General features: G+C 41.0%; 1 protein-coding gene across 1 annotated transcript in view; it reads left to right on the top strand.

Annotated features, from left to right (window-relative positions):
* The first annotated feature begins 12,335 nt into the window (after window positions 1–12,335).
* LOC109684269 (calreticulin-like) overlaps window positions 12,336–18,493 on the top strand; it is a 31,961-nt gene continuing 25,803 nt past the window's right edge. The window contains exon 1 of the mRNA XM_020160581.2: window positions 12,336–12,714. Within this exon, the coding sequence (XP_020016170.1) occupies window positions 12,612–12,714 (103 nt within the window). The 5' untranslated portion in view covers window positions 12,336–12,611. The remainder of the gene's footprint in view (window positions 12,715–18,493) is intronic.

The following is an 18,493-nucleotide window of genomic DNA, read 5'->3' on the forward strand; positions in this document are numbered from 1 at the left end:
GTGAATATTATTTTGTCGATTTCTGAAGAGGAGAAAAGCTGGTGATATCCTACATAAAGGCGGGGATACCAGCACAAGAACCCTTAATAAAACAGAGACCCCATGCCCAAGTAAAAGGGTTGACTTAGACCAGAGCAGAAGTACTTCACACTAACAAGGAGAATGGAGAGTATGCATTAGATGTTGTTGGGTCAGTAGTTAGATGGTAGAGAAGCAATGAGCTTCTATCTGCTTTTTAGGTGAGAGGAGGCTCAAAACTTATTAATTAGGAATGTGAACTCTGGCCTGGCTCAGTGGTTCATGCCTGTAATCTCAGCTACTTGGGAGGCAGAGATTGGAAGGATCAAGGTGGGAGGCCAGCCAGGGCAAAAAAAGTTCATGAGGCCCCATCTCAACCAATAAAACCTGAGTTTGGTGGTACACACTTTTCATCCCAACTACCCAGGAAGACTATATAGCAGGAAATAAACAGTAGACCCTATCTCAAAAATAGCCAAAGCAAAAAGGACTGAGAGTGTGGCTCAAGTGGTAGAGCCTAGCAGGGACAAGGCCCTGAGTTCAAACCCCAGTACCACAGAAAAAAAAAATAAAGTCAACTTTGGTGCCATAGCACACTCCTGCACTACAGAACAGTAACAACAGATTGAATATATGATGATAGTCCCATAAGATTATAACAGAGCTGAGCTGGATAATTCCTATTGCCTAGTGATGTGTGGCCATTGTAACGCCATAGCACAACACATTACTTATGTGTTTGTGATGATGCTGGTGTAAACTAACCTATACTGCCAGTTGTATAAACATATAGCACATACAATTACTTGTGTTAATTATAGCTGAGCACTGGTGGCTCACACCTATAATCCTAGCTACTCAGGAGGCAGAGATCAGGAGGATTGCTTTTCAAAGCCATCCTGGGCAAATAGTTCTGTCTCAGAAAAAAAAAATCACAAAAAAGGGCTGGTGGAGTGACTCAAGGTATAAGCAATGAGTTCAAGCCCCAGTATTGCAAAAAGAAAGAAATTGATGTTCCAAAAACTAATCATCAGAAGCTTGAGGGTTTCTGATGTCACGTTGCTGTTATCTTTGGAGTAAACAAAATGTGGGGATCTTGAAACATCATGATTCAGATAAAGTTAAAATTTTAGCCTCTTAAAAACAGGAACCAGGTCTTACTTTTTTTTTTTTTTATGGTGCTGAGGATCAAACCCAGGGCCTTATGCATAGTAGAAAAGGGTTGTACCACTGATCTGTACCCCCTAACCTCCTATCCATTTTGTAGCCCTAGAAAGTAACCCAGTGCCTAACATACAAGAGATGCTTAGTAATTACTGCTTGATCTGAATTATATGTTCCTTCAAAACTGACGTACTAAGTTTCTAATACTATGTTAAATGCTATCATCTACATTTTCTCCTTTAATCCCCCACCACAATGCTTCAATATTCATATTATTACACCCATTCTACAGATGAGATCACTGAGATACAGCATTAATGAGTAGTTTGCCCAAGGTCACACAATTAGTTAACAGCAAAACCAGAATTAGAAACTAGGTCCTTTCCTCCAGATCCATTTCATCCCAACTGCAAGCTATATTTGCATTGTGTACATGTAAATGAATGTCTTGGACATGATACAGACAGCATCAGTAACTTCTAAATCAGTTTTAACTTTCATGTCACCAGGCATCAGAAGGCTCTACTTAGTTTCAAATGTCAAAACAACAGGAAGAGCCAGGAGCAAGGGCAATTTTTGACCCCTAAGACCATGTCCAGTTCCACAATGCTTTGTCTACACTCTACACAAAGTGTCAAATAGATGCTTGAGGTCATCAGCTAAAATTAAGCATGGTGGAGACACACTGACTCTTGTCCCTACATTCTTCAGTGACTGGCCTTGCATGGAATGAAGTGGCAGCTGAAGCATAATGGAAAAAAAAAAAGATTAGATTTGGTCAAAAGGTAGAGATAATGTTAACCATTAAAAATCATAAATTCACCAAGGACAGGAATTGGGACTAATTCATTCTGCCACTTAGAATATCAATAAATATTAAAGATATGATTTTTTTTCTTTTTTGGTGCTGAGAATGGAATGCAAGGCCTTGTCTGTGCTGAGTACATACACAGTCACTGAGCTATACCCCCAGCTTGAGGTGTAATTTTTATTTGTTTGTTTGTTTTGCTTTTGAGACAGCTGGTAGAGGGAAGGGAGAGGAACGTTCTTCCTTTTTTGCCTAGGCTGGGCTAAAACCCTTGATCTTCTACCTCAGTCTCCCTCCTGAGTAGCTAGGATTAGCATGTGTCACTACACCTGGCACAGAGATAGGATTTTTAAAAGATCATCCTGACCACAGAATTGAGGACAAAATGGAGAGGAGCAACACTAGAGTCAAGAAGATATTTAAAAGCCAAGCTTGGACAATGGCAGCAAGAATGGAGAATGTGAAAGACATGGTACTGTGCATTTATTCAGATACATTTTAGAGATAAGATTTTAAGACTCACAAAGTAATGGAATTAAATGAGGGTGGAACAGGAGTCACAGATAATACCAAGGCTTCTAACGTGTGTGACTGAAATATCATTTAAGTTGCCAAATTGTTGGGGTTTTTCTAAGGAAGAACAAAAATGGGTTGTGTTTCTCAATATTGAATTTTCTTCCTTTATACAACTGTTTAAGAAATGTGACTTTAAAAAAAAGTTTCTAGCAAAAATATTTGCAACTTTCCCATAGCTGACAATGTAAGTCCAAATTTCTTCATAGAAAAATTTCTTCAAGAAAGTGAAGAATCAAGTTTAGGAAAATGTGGCTGTGACTTTTGAGGCAAAAAGTAGCTTTGAAAGGGACAGAAAGTATCTCAGGAGGTCTAGGTTTGTTGTAAGGAGAGGAAGAGGAATGAACTCATCTTTTGTCCTCTCCTGATGTTCCGGAGACTCACTTCCCAGTATCTGAACTTTAAAACTGTCATAAACATCTTCCTCCTTCAGGTAGAGTTGACTCTTTACTCTTTGTGCCCAATAGTATCCTGAATAAAGTTCTAAAAGAATCTGGGACATTTTATTATATCTACTTATTCAGTTCTCCCTTGACTGGGATCTTTGAGGACTCAGTCATATATGCATCGTCAAGCTTAGCACAGCACCTCACGTAAGAACAGTGAGAGCAGCAGGCATCTGTTTAGCAGCAGTAGATAATCTGAATAAAAGGGTAATAGGAGGCTAGGACAGCTGGTTTGTTGGAAACGCAGTTTTGACTTATACTTTGTATTTGTTTGGATTGGCCTAGTGGAACTAGTAGATAAGGGAGCTAAATTTCCCAAGCCACCCTTCTTATTAAATAACAGTCAGGAAAAGTAGTTTCTTGGACTATAATCTCCTGAAAGTCAGTGACTTACTCACTTCTATATTTCCAAGAAAAGAACACCACCTGAACATTGCAATCCATGCTGAACATTTGTGAAACTAATCTGAACTGAATCCCTCACCTTCCACATTATTCCCTCCTCCTGGAATATCCTTCTCTTCTTTCTCTGCTGGGGAACCTCTGACTGATCAGGCACGTTCCAGTTCAAATATCCATTCCCCCTCGAGGATTTCTGTGGATACCCATACCTGTGCCCACACCCAGAGAGAACTAGTCTTACTCTTACCATGTTCCACAGCAAATTACACAGATAGTGGTCATCTCACAACATCCCTAGTAAGTTCATCCACAATGCATTGTGAGAAGAGTCTGTGATCTTGTCAGATATACATGATTTATTTTATTTATTTATAGTTTTTGTTTTGTTTTGTTATTTTGTTTTGTTTTATACTGGGGATGGAACCCACAGCCTCATGCTGTGTAGCAAACACTTTACCACTGAACCCCATGCCAGCATCAAGAAGATCAAAGCATGTGAGGAATGTTGAGCCATGCTTGACAGCAGGAATGGAAGATAGAAAAAGGAAGGAGAGGAGAAATGTTAAAAGGTTAGGAAAAGGCAAGAATCAAGTGGACTCCAGATTTCCAGACCAGGAATACAGGAAAAGGAATGAAATTAAGGGAGCAGTGATAAATGTAATATTGAAGACATTGAATTTGAAGTATGTGACATTCAGAAGGAAGTAAATGTTCAACAGATAAGTGGATATACTAACTTGGATCTCAAGAAAGAAACTAAATCTAGAATCACAAATGTGAAAGTTTTAATCCAGTGTGATAGCTGAAGGTGTACAGATGCTCAAGGCCCTGTGTTCTATCCCCAGCAGTACAAAAAAAAAAAATCCTGAGATTAAATGATAAATGAAAGAATACTATATAAAATTGAATATATGTTGATTAATAGGTATAAAATTGTATATACAGTATGATTCTAATTTTATTACAACTTTATATATCTACCCAGAAGACTGTTAGGATATATTGGAGAACATCTGGAGTCAGTTTGTGGGATAATAGTTGATTTTATTTTTTCCTCTATACTTCTTTTGTGTTTTCCAATGTTCTACAAGTAAGAAGCATTGTATTTATGAGAAAAAATTTTAAATAGTATAATTTTTTAAAAATACCATCAGGTGATTATATGTTTTTGGTGGTTCTGGGATTTGAACTCAGGGCCTCCCTCTTGCTAGGCAGGCCCTCTACCACTTGAGCCACTCTGACAGCCCTTTTTTTTTTTTTTTTTTTGGTACATGGTACTGGGGATCTAACCAAGCACTTTATGCATTGGTAGGCAAGTGTTCTACCACTGAGATACATCCTCAGGCATATGAAGATTTTCTTTCTTTTTTTTTCTTTTCTCCTTTTATTTTATCATTTTTACATTTACTTACAAGTGTATACATTGTTTGTGCCACCTCCCTCTTCTCCCCAACCCTGAAGATTTTCTTGATGTCTGCCCCCAATTAGTTAGAAATTACCATTCCCTCTTTTGAATCACTGCTGTAGCACTTGTAACATTTTCTGCATTTATTGGTTTACATGTTTGTCTTTTTCATTGGATTTTGAACTTTTTCCAGGACAGGGAATAATCTGATTCACCTTAGTATCCCAAATAACTAATATAGAAGTTGGCAGATATTTTCTATAAAGTGCTGGTGATAAATATTTCAGGTTTTTATGGTAGGTGTTCTCTATCACAACTACTCAATTCTGCCATGGTTGGACAAAGGTATTAATGAATGGGCATGGCTATGTTCCAACAAAACTTTGCCTAAAAAATTAAGGAAAGGTCAGAATTTGCTTTAAAAAAATCATAGTTTGCCAATCCCTGACCTAGTGTATGATGGACTTTAAATGAATTTTTTAAATGTGAAGTGAAATGAAATGGTACAGGCAGAATTTACATCCGATTAAATTTAGTAGCAGATGCTATTATTTCCTATCCACATTTTCTTGACATTCACTTCCACATACTGAAGGCTACTTGTAGGAAAAACCTGCAGCCTGAGATTCTTCTCTTCCTCCTCTTTCTTCTTTTCTCTCTATCTAGGGAACATGTTTGGCCTGTACACAGAGCAAGCTGGAAGTTTCAGAGGTTTAACGTTACCAGACCAGTGAGGTATGGGAGTTGGTAGATAATACTCCAGCTTTCTCACCACTCCATTGGGATACTCTGAATGTACCCTACATTGTCTTCCAGAGGTCCCCAGAATCACTGAAGACCAGTTGGCCACAATGATAGCGCATGGATTACTGGTTTCCTTCACTTCCTTGTCTCACTGCCTTGCTCCCATCACATCCTAAATTAATTACTTGCCTGTAAAGAGTAACATATTAATAGCATCCCTAAAATATTTGTACAGAATAGTCCAGTTCCTGTATTATAAAGATGAGAGAGAGAGAAAGAGGGAGAGAGAGAGAAAAAAAAAAAGCATAGGATAAACTCTACTACAAACCAGCTATGTGACTTTGGCCAATCACTTAATCTCTCTGAGACTTTGTTCCCTTTCTAGGAAAGAGAGGCAGTATCACTCACTTCAGTGATTTTCATGAGGATGAAATAACATAAGGTATTAAAATTGTCCCTCCAAGTCCCCTAAATGGAACTCTAAGGTGGCTGTCTCTTTAAATCTAAAAATCTTTTTCTCAGTCCTCATGCTCTTTGGACTAGTTAATTTACTTTATTATGTCTGTTGACAATGTTGTTACTCCTAACATTGTTTTTCTCTGTTCTTTTAGTCTGCATTTGGCTTGTTTTCTTACTTATGTTGCTAGCTTCCAACAGCAGGGTGTTTTTCTTAGGGTTATTTGTAATTAAGTGAAATCATATATTTGAAAATGGTTTGCAAACTGTGAAGTGATTTGTTACCATTCATCTCATCCCATCAATGTGTTTGGAGCACTCATCATATACAAGTCATTGTACAGGCAGTAAGCATACAGAAGCAGTATTTCTTATTTCTTTTATGTTGGGGGGCATTACTAGGGTTTAAACTCAGGGACTCAGGCTTTCTAAACAGGCACTCTACCACTTCAGCCACTCCACCAGCTCTTTTTTGTATTGGGTATTTTCAAGATAGGGTCTCACAAACTATTTGCTCAGGCTGGCCTCGAGCCGTGATCCTCCTGATCTCTGGATCCAGAATAGCCAGGCATGAGCCACTGGCGCCTGGCAATATTTCTTTTCTGATTCAAGAATTTAGATGATGAGCTGGGTACTGGTGGCTCACACCTATAATCCTAACTATTTGGGAGGCTGAGACTGGGAGGATTATAGTTTGAGGCCAGCCCAGGGAAACAGTTCTCCAGACTCCATCTCCAAAATAACAAGGGAAAAATGGACTTGAGGCATGACTCAAGCAGTAGAGCACCTGCTTTTCAAGCATAAAGCTCTGAGTTGAAACCCAGTCCTACAAAAAAAAAGGAAGAATTTAGATTATGAAAGTATATTAATAAATTAACATATAGTAAGACATATTCAGGTAGGATGGCGATGGAAAGGTTTTGACAGCTCCAAGAATGTAACTGACTAGCCTGAAAGAGATAGTCAGGCAGACCTGAACTTCAAATTCTACCTCCATCTTGTACTAGTAGGGGTCCTTGGTCAAGATATTTGATCTTTCAGACAACAGATTCTTCTGGGAGGACTGTACTTGGGAGTGTTCAAACTCAGGACCTTGCCTTGCTAGGCAGGGGCTCTACCATTTGAACCACTTCACCAGCCCTTTTTTTGTTGATTATTTTTGAGAGGGGGTCTCAGCTGCCCTGGACAGCTATCCTCCTATTTGTGCTTCCCCGAGAAGATGAGATGAAAGGCATGTGCCACCTTGCCCAGCCAATGGTTGAGATAGGGGTCTTACAAACTTTTTGCTTTGATTGGTCTTGAACTATAATCCTCCCAAACTCTGCTTCCCAAGTAGTTAGGATTATAAACATGACCCACGGGACCTGGCTGGACAACAGATTCTTGAACTAGGAACTAAGGATAAAGAATACTTTCTGTACAGAATTGCCCTGAGTACTAAATAGATGATAAATGCAAAGAACCCAATAGAATGCTTCTATGTAATTGATGTGCTCTACAAGTGCATTTTTTTTCTCCCCTTCTTTCTAGGGAGGGTAGGAAAGACTTCCAAAAGAAGTAATGTTTGAGCTGAGCTTCCGGGCATTGAAACCTTACTAAGCTTTCTTCTTAGCGAGGAGAAAGCATTTGTAGAGGAGCTACTAGGAATAGACACTGTCTCTGGGTTTTCCCAGAATGAGGAGGAGAGGAATAGTCCAGGCAGACAGAACAATATAGGCAAAAACTAAAAGACTTGAGATTCTGTACTATGCACTCATGAAATGACATCTTTTTCCAGATGTGGTAAGGTAAGGGGAACATGTGAACCTGTGGTGGGAGATTAGGCTAAAGAGGAAGACCTGAGCAGAATTATATAACTGTTTGAAATGTCCTTTTCCACCCTAGATCTAGTGTTTGCAATTTAAATGCCCAACTATCCCTATAGAACTGCACACACATGGTCTTTAGATAGAAAGAAGTTCCCACTGATCCACCCCTGTTCTCCCTTAAGTGGGAAAATATCAATTACAAAGATCTAATCTCCTATCTAATTCCCAGGACTATATAGTGGTTTCCAAAACATGGCTTTGGTGCATAATTTATGCACTCACTTTGTAGTTGTGTAATTAGATCTGTAGAGGATTTGGAGATGCATAGCAATACTAGTACAACTCCCTGCATGTGTAAATATACCATACGAGAATGGTCAAATTGATGGTTTTGAACTCTCCCCTTTACTACCCATAAATTAGTGATTGTGTTATGGACACAATTAAGTAGGATAGATGCACTGGAAAAATAAAAAACTAAAAAGTGCCAGGCACCTGTAATCCTACACAGAAATCAGGAGGATCACTGATCCAGAGGTGGAGCCTTTGGCAGGTTAAGGCCAACACATGGATGGGATTAACAGAGGCTTCTGAGAGCTGCCTTCATCTCTTCTACCATATAAAGAAGGACACAGAATTCACCACCTTTTGTCTTCTTCTGCCATATGAAGACACAGCAAAAAAGGCGCACTCTTGGAAGCAAAGATCAGCTCAGCAGATACCAAATCTGGTGAGTGCCTTGATCTTGGACTTCCTAGCCTTTAGAACTCTTAAGAAATACATTTCTCTTTCCTTCCTCATTTATTTATTTATTTATTTATTTATTCAGTGGCACTGGGGTTTGAACTCATGGCCTCATGCCTGCTAGACATACACTCTCACCATTGAGCCACTCCACTAGCCCTTTTTTTGTGATTTTTTTTTTTTGACATAGGGTCTCAAAAACTATCTGCCCTGAGCTGGTTTCAAATTGTTATCATCCTGATCTCTGCCTTCTAGGTAGTTGGAATTATAGGAGTGAGCCACTGGGCACTGGCTATCTTCTTCCTTTTTTAGGTAGTGTCTTGTTATGCTGCCTTTAACTCCTGGGCTGAAGTGATTCTCCTGCCTCCTCCTCCTTAGTAGCTTGGGATTCATGCACCATGGTACCCAACTGAGAGATAAATTTCTATTCCTTGTAAATTTTTCAGTCTTAGACATTTTGTTATAACAGCACAGATGGACTGAGACAATTAAATAATTAAAAGTATACTCTTACAGATAGAAGAAAACTCTATGGATGCTACAAACATCACATTAATTTTTTCCCATATGGAAAATACACCTGAAAATGAATCACATACTTTATCAGGATTTTTGCACCAGAAGACTAAAACAGACTTCTTTGCTTAATAAAATACTTATCATTTATTTTATATCAGACTTCTGACAAATCTCTGATCTCAGCATGATATCCTAAAAATAAATATAATTGTGCATATAATACTATTTTAAAATTCACCCATTCAGTTAACATTCATTGTGCTAGAGGCTGAAAACAAAAGAACAAAGTAGGCACTGTGGTTACTGTCCTTGAGGAGCACATGGTCAACTTTTATCATTTCACAGGAAATGAATAGACTCCACTGGAATGTTACCAAAGTAATATGGGTTATTCTAGCTTATTAGAACTGAAACATAACACAGTTTTTCACAAAGGCTAATTATCATTACAATGGTCATTACAAGAGAGATTATTAATGTTAAGAGAGCATTACTAATATTCATCATGTCACTCTTTGCAAACTCTGAGCCCCACTATTGACTACAGTGTCAATTCTCAATTGGGGTACATGCACATGCTTATACACACACACACACACACACACACACACACACACAGACTATGGAGCATTTGGCAATGTCTAGAGACATTTTTAGTTGTCACAACAGTGTTGGAGAGAGTGCTATTGAGTAAAAGTCAGGAGTGTTGCTAAACATCCTATAGTGCAGAAGTCAGCCCCCCACAACAAGAATTGTCTGTCAAAAGCGCAGACATTGGAAAACACTACCCTGAGGAATCAAATCCAATTTCTCCAGTTGGCATGCAAGGCCTGGATCAATCTGGCCCTGTTCCACCTTTATACTTTATCTCCCTTTGCCTTGTTCTCTGGATCCTACATCTTCCCAGGAACCTTATGTTGCAGCTCTATCAGAGTGATTAAACATTTGGACTCTGAATATCTGGCTGTGTATCCATGCTTTGCTACTTTTCTGTTATGTATCCTTGGGCAAGCTACCACCATCTCTAAGACTCAGTTCCTTCTCTAAAATGGGTATACAAATAGCTATTGTTATTGTAAGGACTATATGAGATGATACAAATAAAGCCATCACACGTTGTCTGATACTTTTTGCTGATCCTGTGCTCTTGCTGGTTTTGCCTTTATGAAGGCACTAAGCCCGTATTCTTTTGGTCTAAGTTAGTTGCCTAAAGGTCCACCTCTGCTGCTGGGTTAAGACTGGAGAGCAAGGATTCTGTCATGTCTGTCTTTGTGTCCCCAGCACTTGGCATAGCACCCTGACTATTGTAGGTGATTAGTAAATATTAGTCAAATTGCAATTTTGGCAATCCCTTTAGGAAAAGACATTCCTGCCAATGGGTTTTTAAAAAGCAAACAAAACAAGACAAAAAAAACCCTTAGACTTCTCAAGGAGGCTCTTTTGGAGCCAGTTGTGGTTTCCTTTGCTGCTTCTGCTTTCTCTACCCACCTCTCAGGTGTGGGATTCGCCAGGGCTGGGTTCTTGGCATAGTTCTTGGCCAGTCTCTCCTCTCTCTTAAAAAGAGCTCATCTAGCTATGTGACCTGAACTACCAGTTATATCACCTCCCAAAATATTTGTAACCTGGACATCTTCTGAGCCCCAGATTTATATATTTTAACTCATTACTTGACATGCCCAATTTAGCATATAGCAGTCAAAGTGATTGGGATGTGTGCTGGATAGGGTCTTGCTATGTAGCCCAGGCTGGCCTCAAACTCTCAATCCTCCTGCCTCAGCATCTCAAGTGCTGAGATTACAGGTGTACATCTCCATGCCTGGTCAAAATGATCTTTTTGAGATATAAGTCTGATGATGTCACTACCTTCAAGGGCTTCCCACTGCACCTTCCCACAGCCTACAGGCTTGTTTGATGTCTTATTTCAACCCTTTCTCTAACCTCACCCTTTGACATTGTCCTCTTTGCTCACAGTGCTTAACCCACATTGGCTATCTTTCTGATGCTCAAATGAGACTAATTCACTCCCTTTCTCAGAGCCTTTGGACTTGATGTTGCCTTTCCCTGGAATACTTGTTCCCAGTTCAATACATGACTTATGATTGACCTGTTCTCTCTCCTAGCCTCTTAGCTTTCTCCATCTCTCTCTAGCCCTCCAAGTCATTACCTTGTTTTACTTTTTCAGAGGGCATTAAATATCATTATCTGATATTTGCTTGCTTCCTTTATGATTTTCTGTCTCATATACACTAAAAGGTGAGCTCCATGATAGCAAAAGACTTATGAGTCATTCTCCACTGTGTCTTCAGTCCTAGCCTAGTGCCTGGCACATAGTAGGGCCTCAGTAAGTAGATATTGAATGGATGAATGAAGTAAAATGCAAGTGTAGTACAAGTTCTGGAATAAAAGGCTGAGTTCTTTCCCTTCTGTGTGACTTTGGTAAGTCACTTGTCTCTCAGGCTAAGTTTGTTCATCTGTAAAGCATCACAATAACACCCTCCTCACACATTCGTGTGAGGGCTAATTGATATGTGTCAAGTGCCTGGCACATACCTAATGCACAGTGTAATGATCACCAAAGGCTTGTGCTTTCTCCCCTCCTTGAGCCCCATTTTCCTCACAACAGGGGAAATAGCAGTGATTGCACATTGTGGGTTGTTGTAAAGCAGTATTAGCTTACAAGTCTTTTCCTCTTCTGGACTCTGCACATAGTATTCCTTTGGTCCTCTTCCTCCCTATCCGCCCCCACCACACACACACACACACACACACACACACACACACACACACACACCCATTTCTTGCAGCCCAGCTAACCTCAGGGTCACCTCCTTCATGAAGCTTTCACTGAGATCCCATCCTGAATCATGGCTTCTTTAGGCCCCCTTAGGCCTTAGTGTTTCTGTTAAACAGACATCTAACACTATTATAACTGTTTCTTTTTCTTTTCCTTTTTATTAAGCAGTGACTCAGTAGCTCAGGTTGACCTCAAACTCACTCTGTAGCCCAGGCTGACCTTGAACTCACCATCTGCCTGAGTGCTGGAATTACACATGGGTGCCACCACACCTGGATTTTTCATTGTTTTTTCATAGGCCCACTGGATAGATGGATGGATGGAAAGGAAGATAGGGGGATAGAGGGACAGAGGGATGATGGAAGGGATCATGTGAGAGTGCTTTGAATCCAGCTACTACAAAGTTGAGCAGGCTCACAGGATCCCTGAGGCCAGCCTCAGCTGGCCCTGCCACTCCCCCACTCTCTAGGGACTCTGCCCTATAGTTCCCTCGACACTTAGTTGTCCCCCCAATTATCTCCTCTAGCACTCTATGCGCGTGGTCCCCAACCATTGGCTGCAGTCTTCATTACCCCTCCCAGGCCACGAATGGGAGACAGCCAGGTGCAGGGTGCAGGTGATCTCAGCCCCTGCCTCAAGATCCAGGTAGAAGCAGCAGCAGCAACTGGGAACACCCGACCAGGGTAATCAGCTCTCTGAGGCTGCTCGCCAGGACTGGGGGCTCTGCAAAATGATGAAGATGCATCTCTTGCTGCGGTTGCTGCTAGTGATCAGTACACTGGCGGCACAGGAGCAGCGCCGGGTCTACTTGCGTGAGGAGTTCGAAGATGGGGGTAAGTGATCTGGCCGAGGAGGAGAGCTGGGTAGGGGAGAGGGTGACCGGCAATAAATCAGACCCTCCCTGCTTCTCTCCAATCACCTGCCCCTGCTCTCAGACAGACTTTTCCTGATTGGAGTCCCTTTAGAGCCAGAACGACCTTAGTTCAAATCTCTGCTCGCGACTTCCTAGCTGTGTGACCCTGGGCATAGAGCACTTCATGTATGAGGAGATGGATTATGAACCTGATAGAAGTTGAGATGAGAGAAAAAGCATCTAGAAGACTATTATCATCTTTTTGGTGAAAAGTGGAGAGGTTATACCCACAGTAGTGATGCTAGGAACAGGGGAGGAGGCAGACAGGAAAAATGTTGAGGAGTTGGCTGAGGAGTGGGATGCAGGAAGTCCCTAAGCTTCATTGACTGGCTTCGGGAGAACCTTTTCACAAGGCTAAGTCCCCTCCAAGGATAGGTTTGGTGGTTCCCATTTCCTGCATGACCTCAGCCATCTCTTGCAGATGAACAGTATGAGGCAAAAGCTTCTCACTGCTAGCTCCTGGACCCACCTCCCTGCCTGGCCTGGCTTTCATTCATATCATGATTCCTCCTGTCAGAAGCACAGAGAACATGCCCAGACCTGCACTCATTTCCCTAGGGACTGAGCTCCATTTGTCCAATGTGGCAGAAGGGAAATGCCCAAGGGTTTTATTGAAAAATGTTTCTGAAATGCTCCTTGGAACCAGGGAAAGAGTGTCTTCAAACCCCAACCCCCAAGGAAGATGATAAGGTCAAAATTATGAACGAAATCAGTCAACATGTTATGTGCAGGAAAGGCAGCCAGCTCTGCATGACATTGCCTCCTCCAGGAAGTCTTGCCTTGGCCCCCTCTCATTCCCTCCACATCTGTGCTTCTCATGTGTCAGCCCTGCTCACACCATGGGGCTGTGTTTCTCTAATTTTCTGTGTTTTCAGCATCAAAGTCAGTGGCTGCCCTAAAGAGGAGGGCAGTAGAAAACTATTCATGATTGAATGACTGAACTGAATTTCAACACACACACCAAAAAATAACAGCCCAAAAAGAGAGTGTTCAAGAAATTTTCCTGTAGGAGAACTGTGATTGTAGAGGTCAAATGCTTACCTTAAAGGAATCAATTTATAATACAATTATTACACTGAAAGGATAGGGATCTGAGATACATACTGAGGTTCTGATCCTGTTCACTGGTTGAAAAGGATTGACTCGTAGGGTCTTCAGGTTCTGAGGCTTATGCTCTGTTCAGAAGACCCAACAATTCAACCCTGTTATGGGACTCAGAACTGGGAAGATTTAGACACTGATTTGTTCTGTTCAAGCTATAAGAGGCTTGATACATAAACCAGATGCTCATGAATTCATTATCATCTCTCAGACTTAACATGTTGAAAACACAACTTAGGCATTTTTCTCCAGACTTGTTCTCTCTCCTGGTCTTACTCTCTTAGTAAGTGGATCAACTATCCACCAGATTGTTTAGATCAAAAAAACAAAGAGTGTCTTTGATTCCTTTATTTTCTTCTTCTCTCTCATCTAATCCATCAGCAAGTTGAATTGACCCTACTGTTGCGGCGCTGGTGTCAAGAATTCTTGCCTCCACTGGCCAAAGAATTGGCCCGTGAGGCAGTGGATTGACTCATGAGACAACAAGGTCCACAGCCAAAGTAGGATTTATTAGAGAAAGGAAAGGCTGCCTTCTAACCATGATCTTCCTGTCACTGCCTCTCTAGTAACTAGGATTACAGATGTGTGCCACACAGTGATTTTTAACTTTTTCTATTATTTATTTATTTATATATTTATTTTTTGCTGGTACTGGGGTTTGAACTCAAGTCTTCATGCTTGCAAGGTAGGCACTGTACCACTTGAGCCACTCCATCAGTCCGATTTTTAACTTTGGGGGGATTTAATTTATATGTAGTAAAATTCATTCATTTAAAATGTATCATTCATTAATTTTGAAAATTGTGTACACTTATGTGGCCACCACCACAAAAGATATATAGAGCATTTCCATACCCCAAAGAGTTCTCTTATAAACTTTTGTATGCTTAATTTTTATACTTTTCACTGTATGGTAAGTGTCTTGTTTGTATGCTTATTCTCACTCTCTCCTCAACATCACAATAGCTTCCTGAGAACACAGTGCTTCCCTCTTGTGTTCATCTCTATATCTGCAGCATCTTGAATAGTGCCTGGGACAGGGGTGTGACAGGTGCTTAATATTTTTTTGTTGAGTGTGTGAATTAACTAACTTCCCAGATAAATGACCTTTTCAGAGGTCAGAATGAGTAACTAGTGTCAGAAGCGGTTGAGAAACTGTGGGTACAGCTCAGTGGCAGAGCCCTTGCCTAGCATGCATGAGAATCCCCAGCACCACAAAAACAAAACAAAACAAAAAAGCAGTTGGGGGCTGGAAGGGTGGTTAAATGGTAGCGTGATTGCTCAGTATGTGTGGATTCAATCTCAACCAGAAACAAAAAAAAAATCCCAACATGCCAGAGACTGAGTGAGGCAGGAGGATTGTGAGTTTAAGCCATCCTGGGCAATCCAGTGAGACCCTGACTCAAAACAACAACAAAAACAGTTGGGCTGGATGTGGTGTTACATGTCTGTAATCCCAGAACTCAGGAGACTGATGTAGGAGGATTGTGAGTTTAAGATCAGCCTAGGCTACATAGTGAGACCCTTTCTCAACAAAACAAAACAAGCAAATAAAAAAGTGGTTGTGAGGCAAAGCAAAGCACAATCTGGAAAGCATTCAATGTTATACAGTGTGGAAGTGCATTGGATGACTTGGTAGAATGCTGGGGCTGGAAGCCTGACCATCATATTTACAGAACAGATGAGATATTGGGGAGTAGGTACAACAAGTGTAGACTATGTTTTGGAGAATTCTGGTTGAAGGGAAGTAGGACTCAAGTAGATAATTCGGGATGCAAAGTATAGGTGAGTTAGTTGACACAAGGTGGGAGCTTTACAAAAGGGAATTGAAAGAAATAAGCAAGGTGTCAGATCTATGCCTCTTTCAACTAACACCCGATTCAGTGCCTGACACATAGAAAGTACTCAATTAAAAGTCTGTAGAAAGATGGAAGTTTGCAGAAAGAAGTAAGCAGGAAGAAGTTAGTTGGCCAAAAAGAAATGGGATGGAGGAATGACAAAGTAAATGTGAGAAGTGGACAATAGGAGGTCATGGTCATGAAGGGGGGGTGGTTTGAGTTCAGATTTCAGAGCAGTTTCTAATGATGATAAGTCCTAGGATGTGAATGTAGGGGCAGATGACTAAGCTGGAGTGGAAGTGAGGGTCAGTGGAGATGTGGAAAACAAAAAGCCAGGGTGCTGGATGAATTGTCCTGTGGACAGGGAAGCCCCCTCTACCCTCCCCGCCCCAGATGATGATGTGCCTGGGTGAAGTCAGCTGCCAGTTTTCAGTGAGTGGTAGGAGTGACTGGGAGTGGTAGATAATCAGGACAAGGCAGGTAAAGCATGAGTGAGAGCATGGGATATTTCACAGGGAGTTCCTTACCTGTAATCTATAAGAACTACCCACCCCAGGTCTGGAACCAGTCACTCCAAATGGATTGAGACAAGGCATTGGCATTGTCAACCTCTGCTGTTTCCATCATGACCCAGCCCGTGGGGTCTGTTGGCGGGATTGAGTATAGCCTTTCTAAGCCACAGTGTGCAATACTGACCAATAACCTAAAAAATTGTACAGACCCTTTTCCTAGGAAACTTCATTCCTAGGAATCTTTTTCCTCAGAAGTGTGAACAATACTTTATGTGCATATAACATTTAAATAATGTGAGCTTTATTTGTAATTGGAAACATTTGGAGAGAAATCTAAGTGCCCAGCAGTGGGAACCAATTAAGTAAAGTATGATACACATATAGAATGTTTGAAAATTCATAATGTCATAGGAGAATGTTTATGATCTAAAGATAGATGTAAAATGTACAAAATTAAATGTAAGGTATATATTACAATATGTAAAGTATATTCATACATAGAAAAGCTAATAGAAGAAAACATACCAAAATTGCAGGTAATTTTGCTTTTAAAATTTTTCTACAGTGAACTTGTGTTACTCTTTTAATAAAGAAATGAAAAATTAAGACAACTGTTGCATCTTCCATTTCTTCTTGGAGCTGAGTTTCCTGCATTTGAGCTCTGTTTTTTTTTTTATAGCAAAGCTATACCTGATGCTTAAAGTAAGCTTTCTTAAGCACATTATTACTCACTAGGTATGATGCTTTACACATCCCAATCCTTGCCTCTGCAAAATCATTCTCATTTTCTCAATCTACAGACAGTAAAACTAAAGCCCAGAGAAACTGGGCTTTGTCTGAAGTCACACACACCTAAATAAGTGGCAAAGCTAGGGTTTGAATTTAGACTTTATGATATCCAAACTGATTTTCCACGCATTACTCCTGCTCCCATAAGTCCAAGAAGCTGAAGGCCTTCTAACTCACACTTCAAGTATGCTTGGCAACCTTAAGGAAAATAACTCTTAAGACTGAACTGAAAGCGCCTGGAGATCTCACCTAACCCCAAATACCCTTCTTTATTTTCCCATATACAGATGAGAAAATTGAGATCCACATAAGGGACATGTCATACCAGGGTCTTTTAAGGGTTTGGGGGCAGAAGTTGATTTAGGTTCCTTTCTTTCTGTCCTTTTCCTGGACTATTGCAGGCCACAGACCATCACAGAAGGTGTGCAAGGCCCTTAGAATCTGTCTTGCTCTGTACAGATGGGGAAATTGAGCCCCATAGAGGAAAGGTGGTTTCCCCAAAGTCCCATACAATACAGAGATGCTTGTTGAACCCATGTCTCCATAAAGGATTCATTGGCCTCTATTGCAAGCTGCCAAGTGTCAGATGGCCAGCAAACAATAATACTAGTGGCTCCAGGGACAACTTGAGCCTTTAAAATCCTGGTACTTGCATAGTGATTAGCACATTAACATATTCAGGAATGTTGGTTGATTGAATTAGGGAATCATCAAATTGATGATACAAATTAATATAAAGGAAAGACTAATGTTGACAGCAATGACCATTGTGAAAACACAAACTCAAATGAGGGCCTGAATGATGCAGGAGTCACGAGGTGCGTGTGTATGTGAATGTTAATTCTGTTAGCCCTCAGACTTGTCCATGAAAACTTGGCAGAAGAGACATTTTGAGACAAAAGGCCTCTGTGCCCAGCTGGCGCAGATACACTTGAGGACAGCCCAGCAGGGCTGAGGAACACCCTGCTGCTCAGGCCTCCGACTGATAAGCAATTGAGACCATCTGTGAATCAGGGCTACTTGGACTTGCTGAGCCAGGGGAAGAATCACCCTGGACTGATGCCTGAATCGGAGAAGCCTGATCCAGCTGGTCTTTCCAGGTCTCAAGTACAAACTGATGGCAAGGATTCCTCTGAAGTTCACAGGAATGAGGAGGCAAGAGCAGGGACCTTGGACAGATGAGACTTCAAGTTCCGATTCTGATTCTGCCATTTGCTCAGTAGTTGGGCAACCTTGGGTAATTTACTAACCTGTGTAATCCCTTCCTTTCTTCCTCCCCCGCTTCCTCCCTCCCTTCCTGTGGTGAATCAAACCCAAACCCAGGTCCTTACACATAATAGGCAAGAGTTCTACAGCTGAGCTACACCCCTAGCCCACTAACTTGAGTTTCCTAAAAATGGAGGTGATTATCCTAACTTCTTTACAGAGGTTGGAAGCTGTGCTCTCTTCTGTTGGATGT

The sequence above is a fragment of the Castor canadensis genome, chromosome 7 (genome assembly GCF_047511655.1).
Source record: "Castor canadensis chromosome 7, mCasCan1.hap1v2, whole genome shotgun sequence".
In the NCBI taxonomy this organism is placed as follows: domain Eukaryota; kingdom Metazoa; phylum Chordata; class Mammalia; order Rodentia; family Castoridae; genus Castor; species Castor canadensis.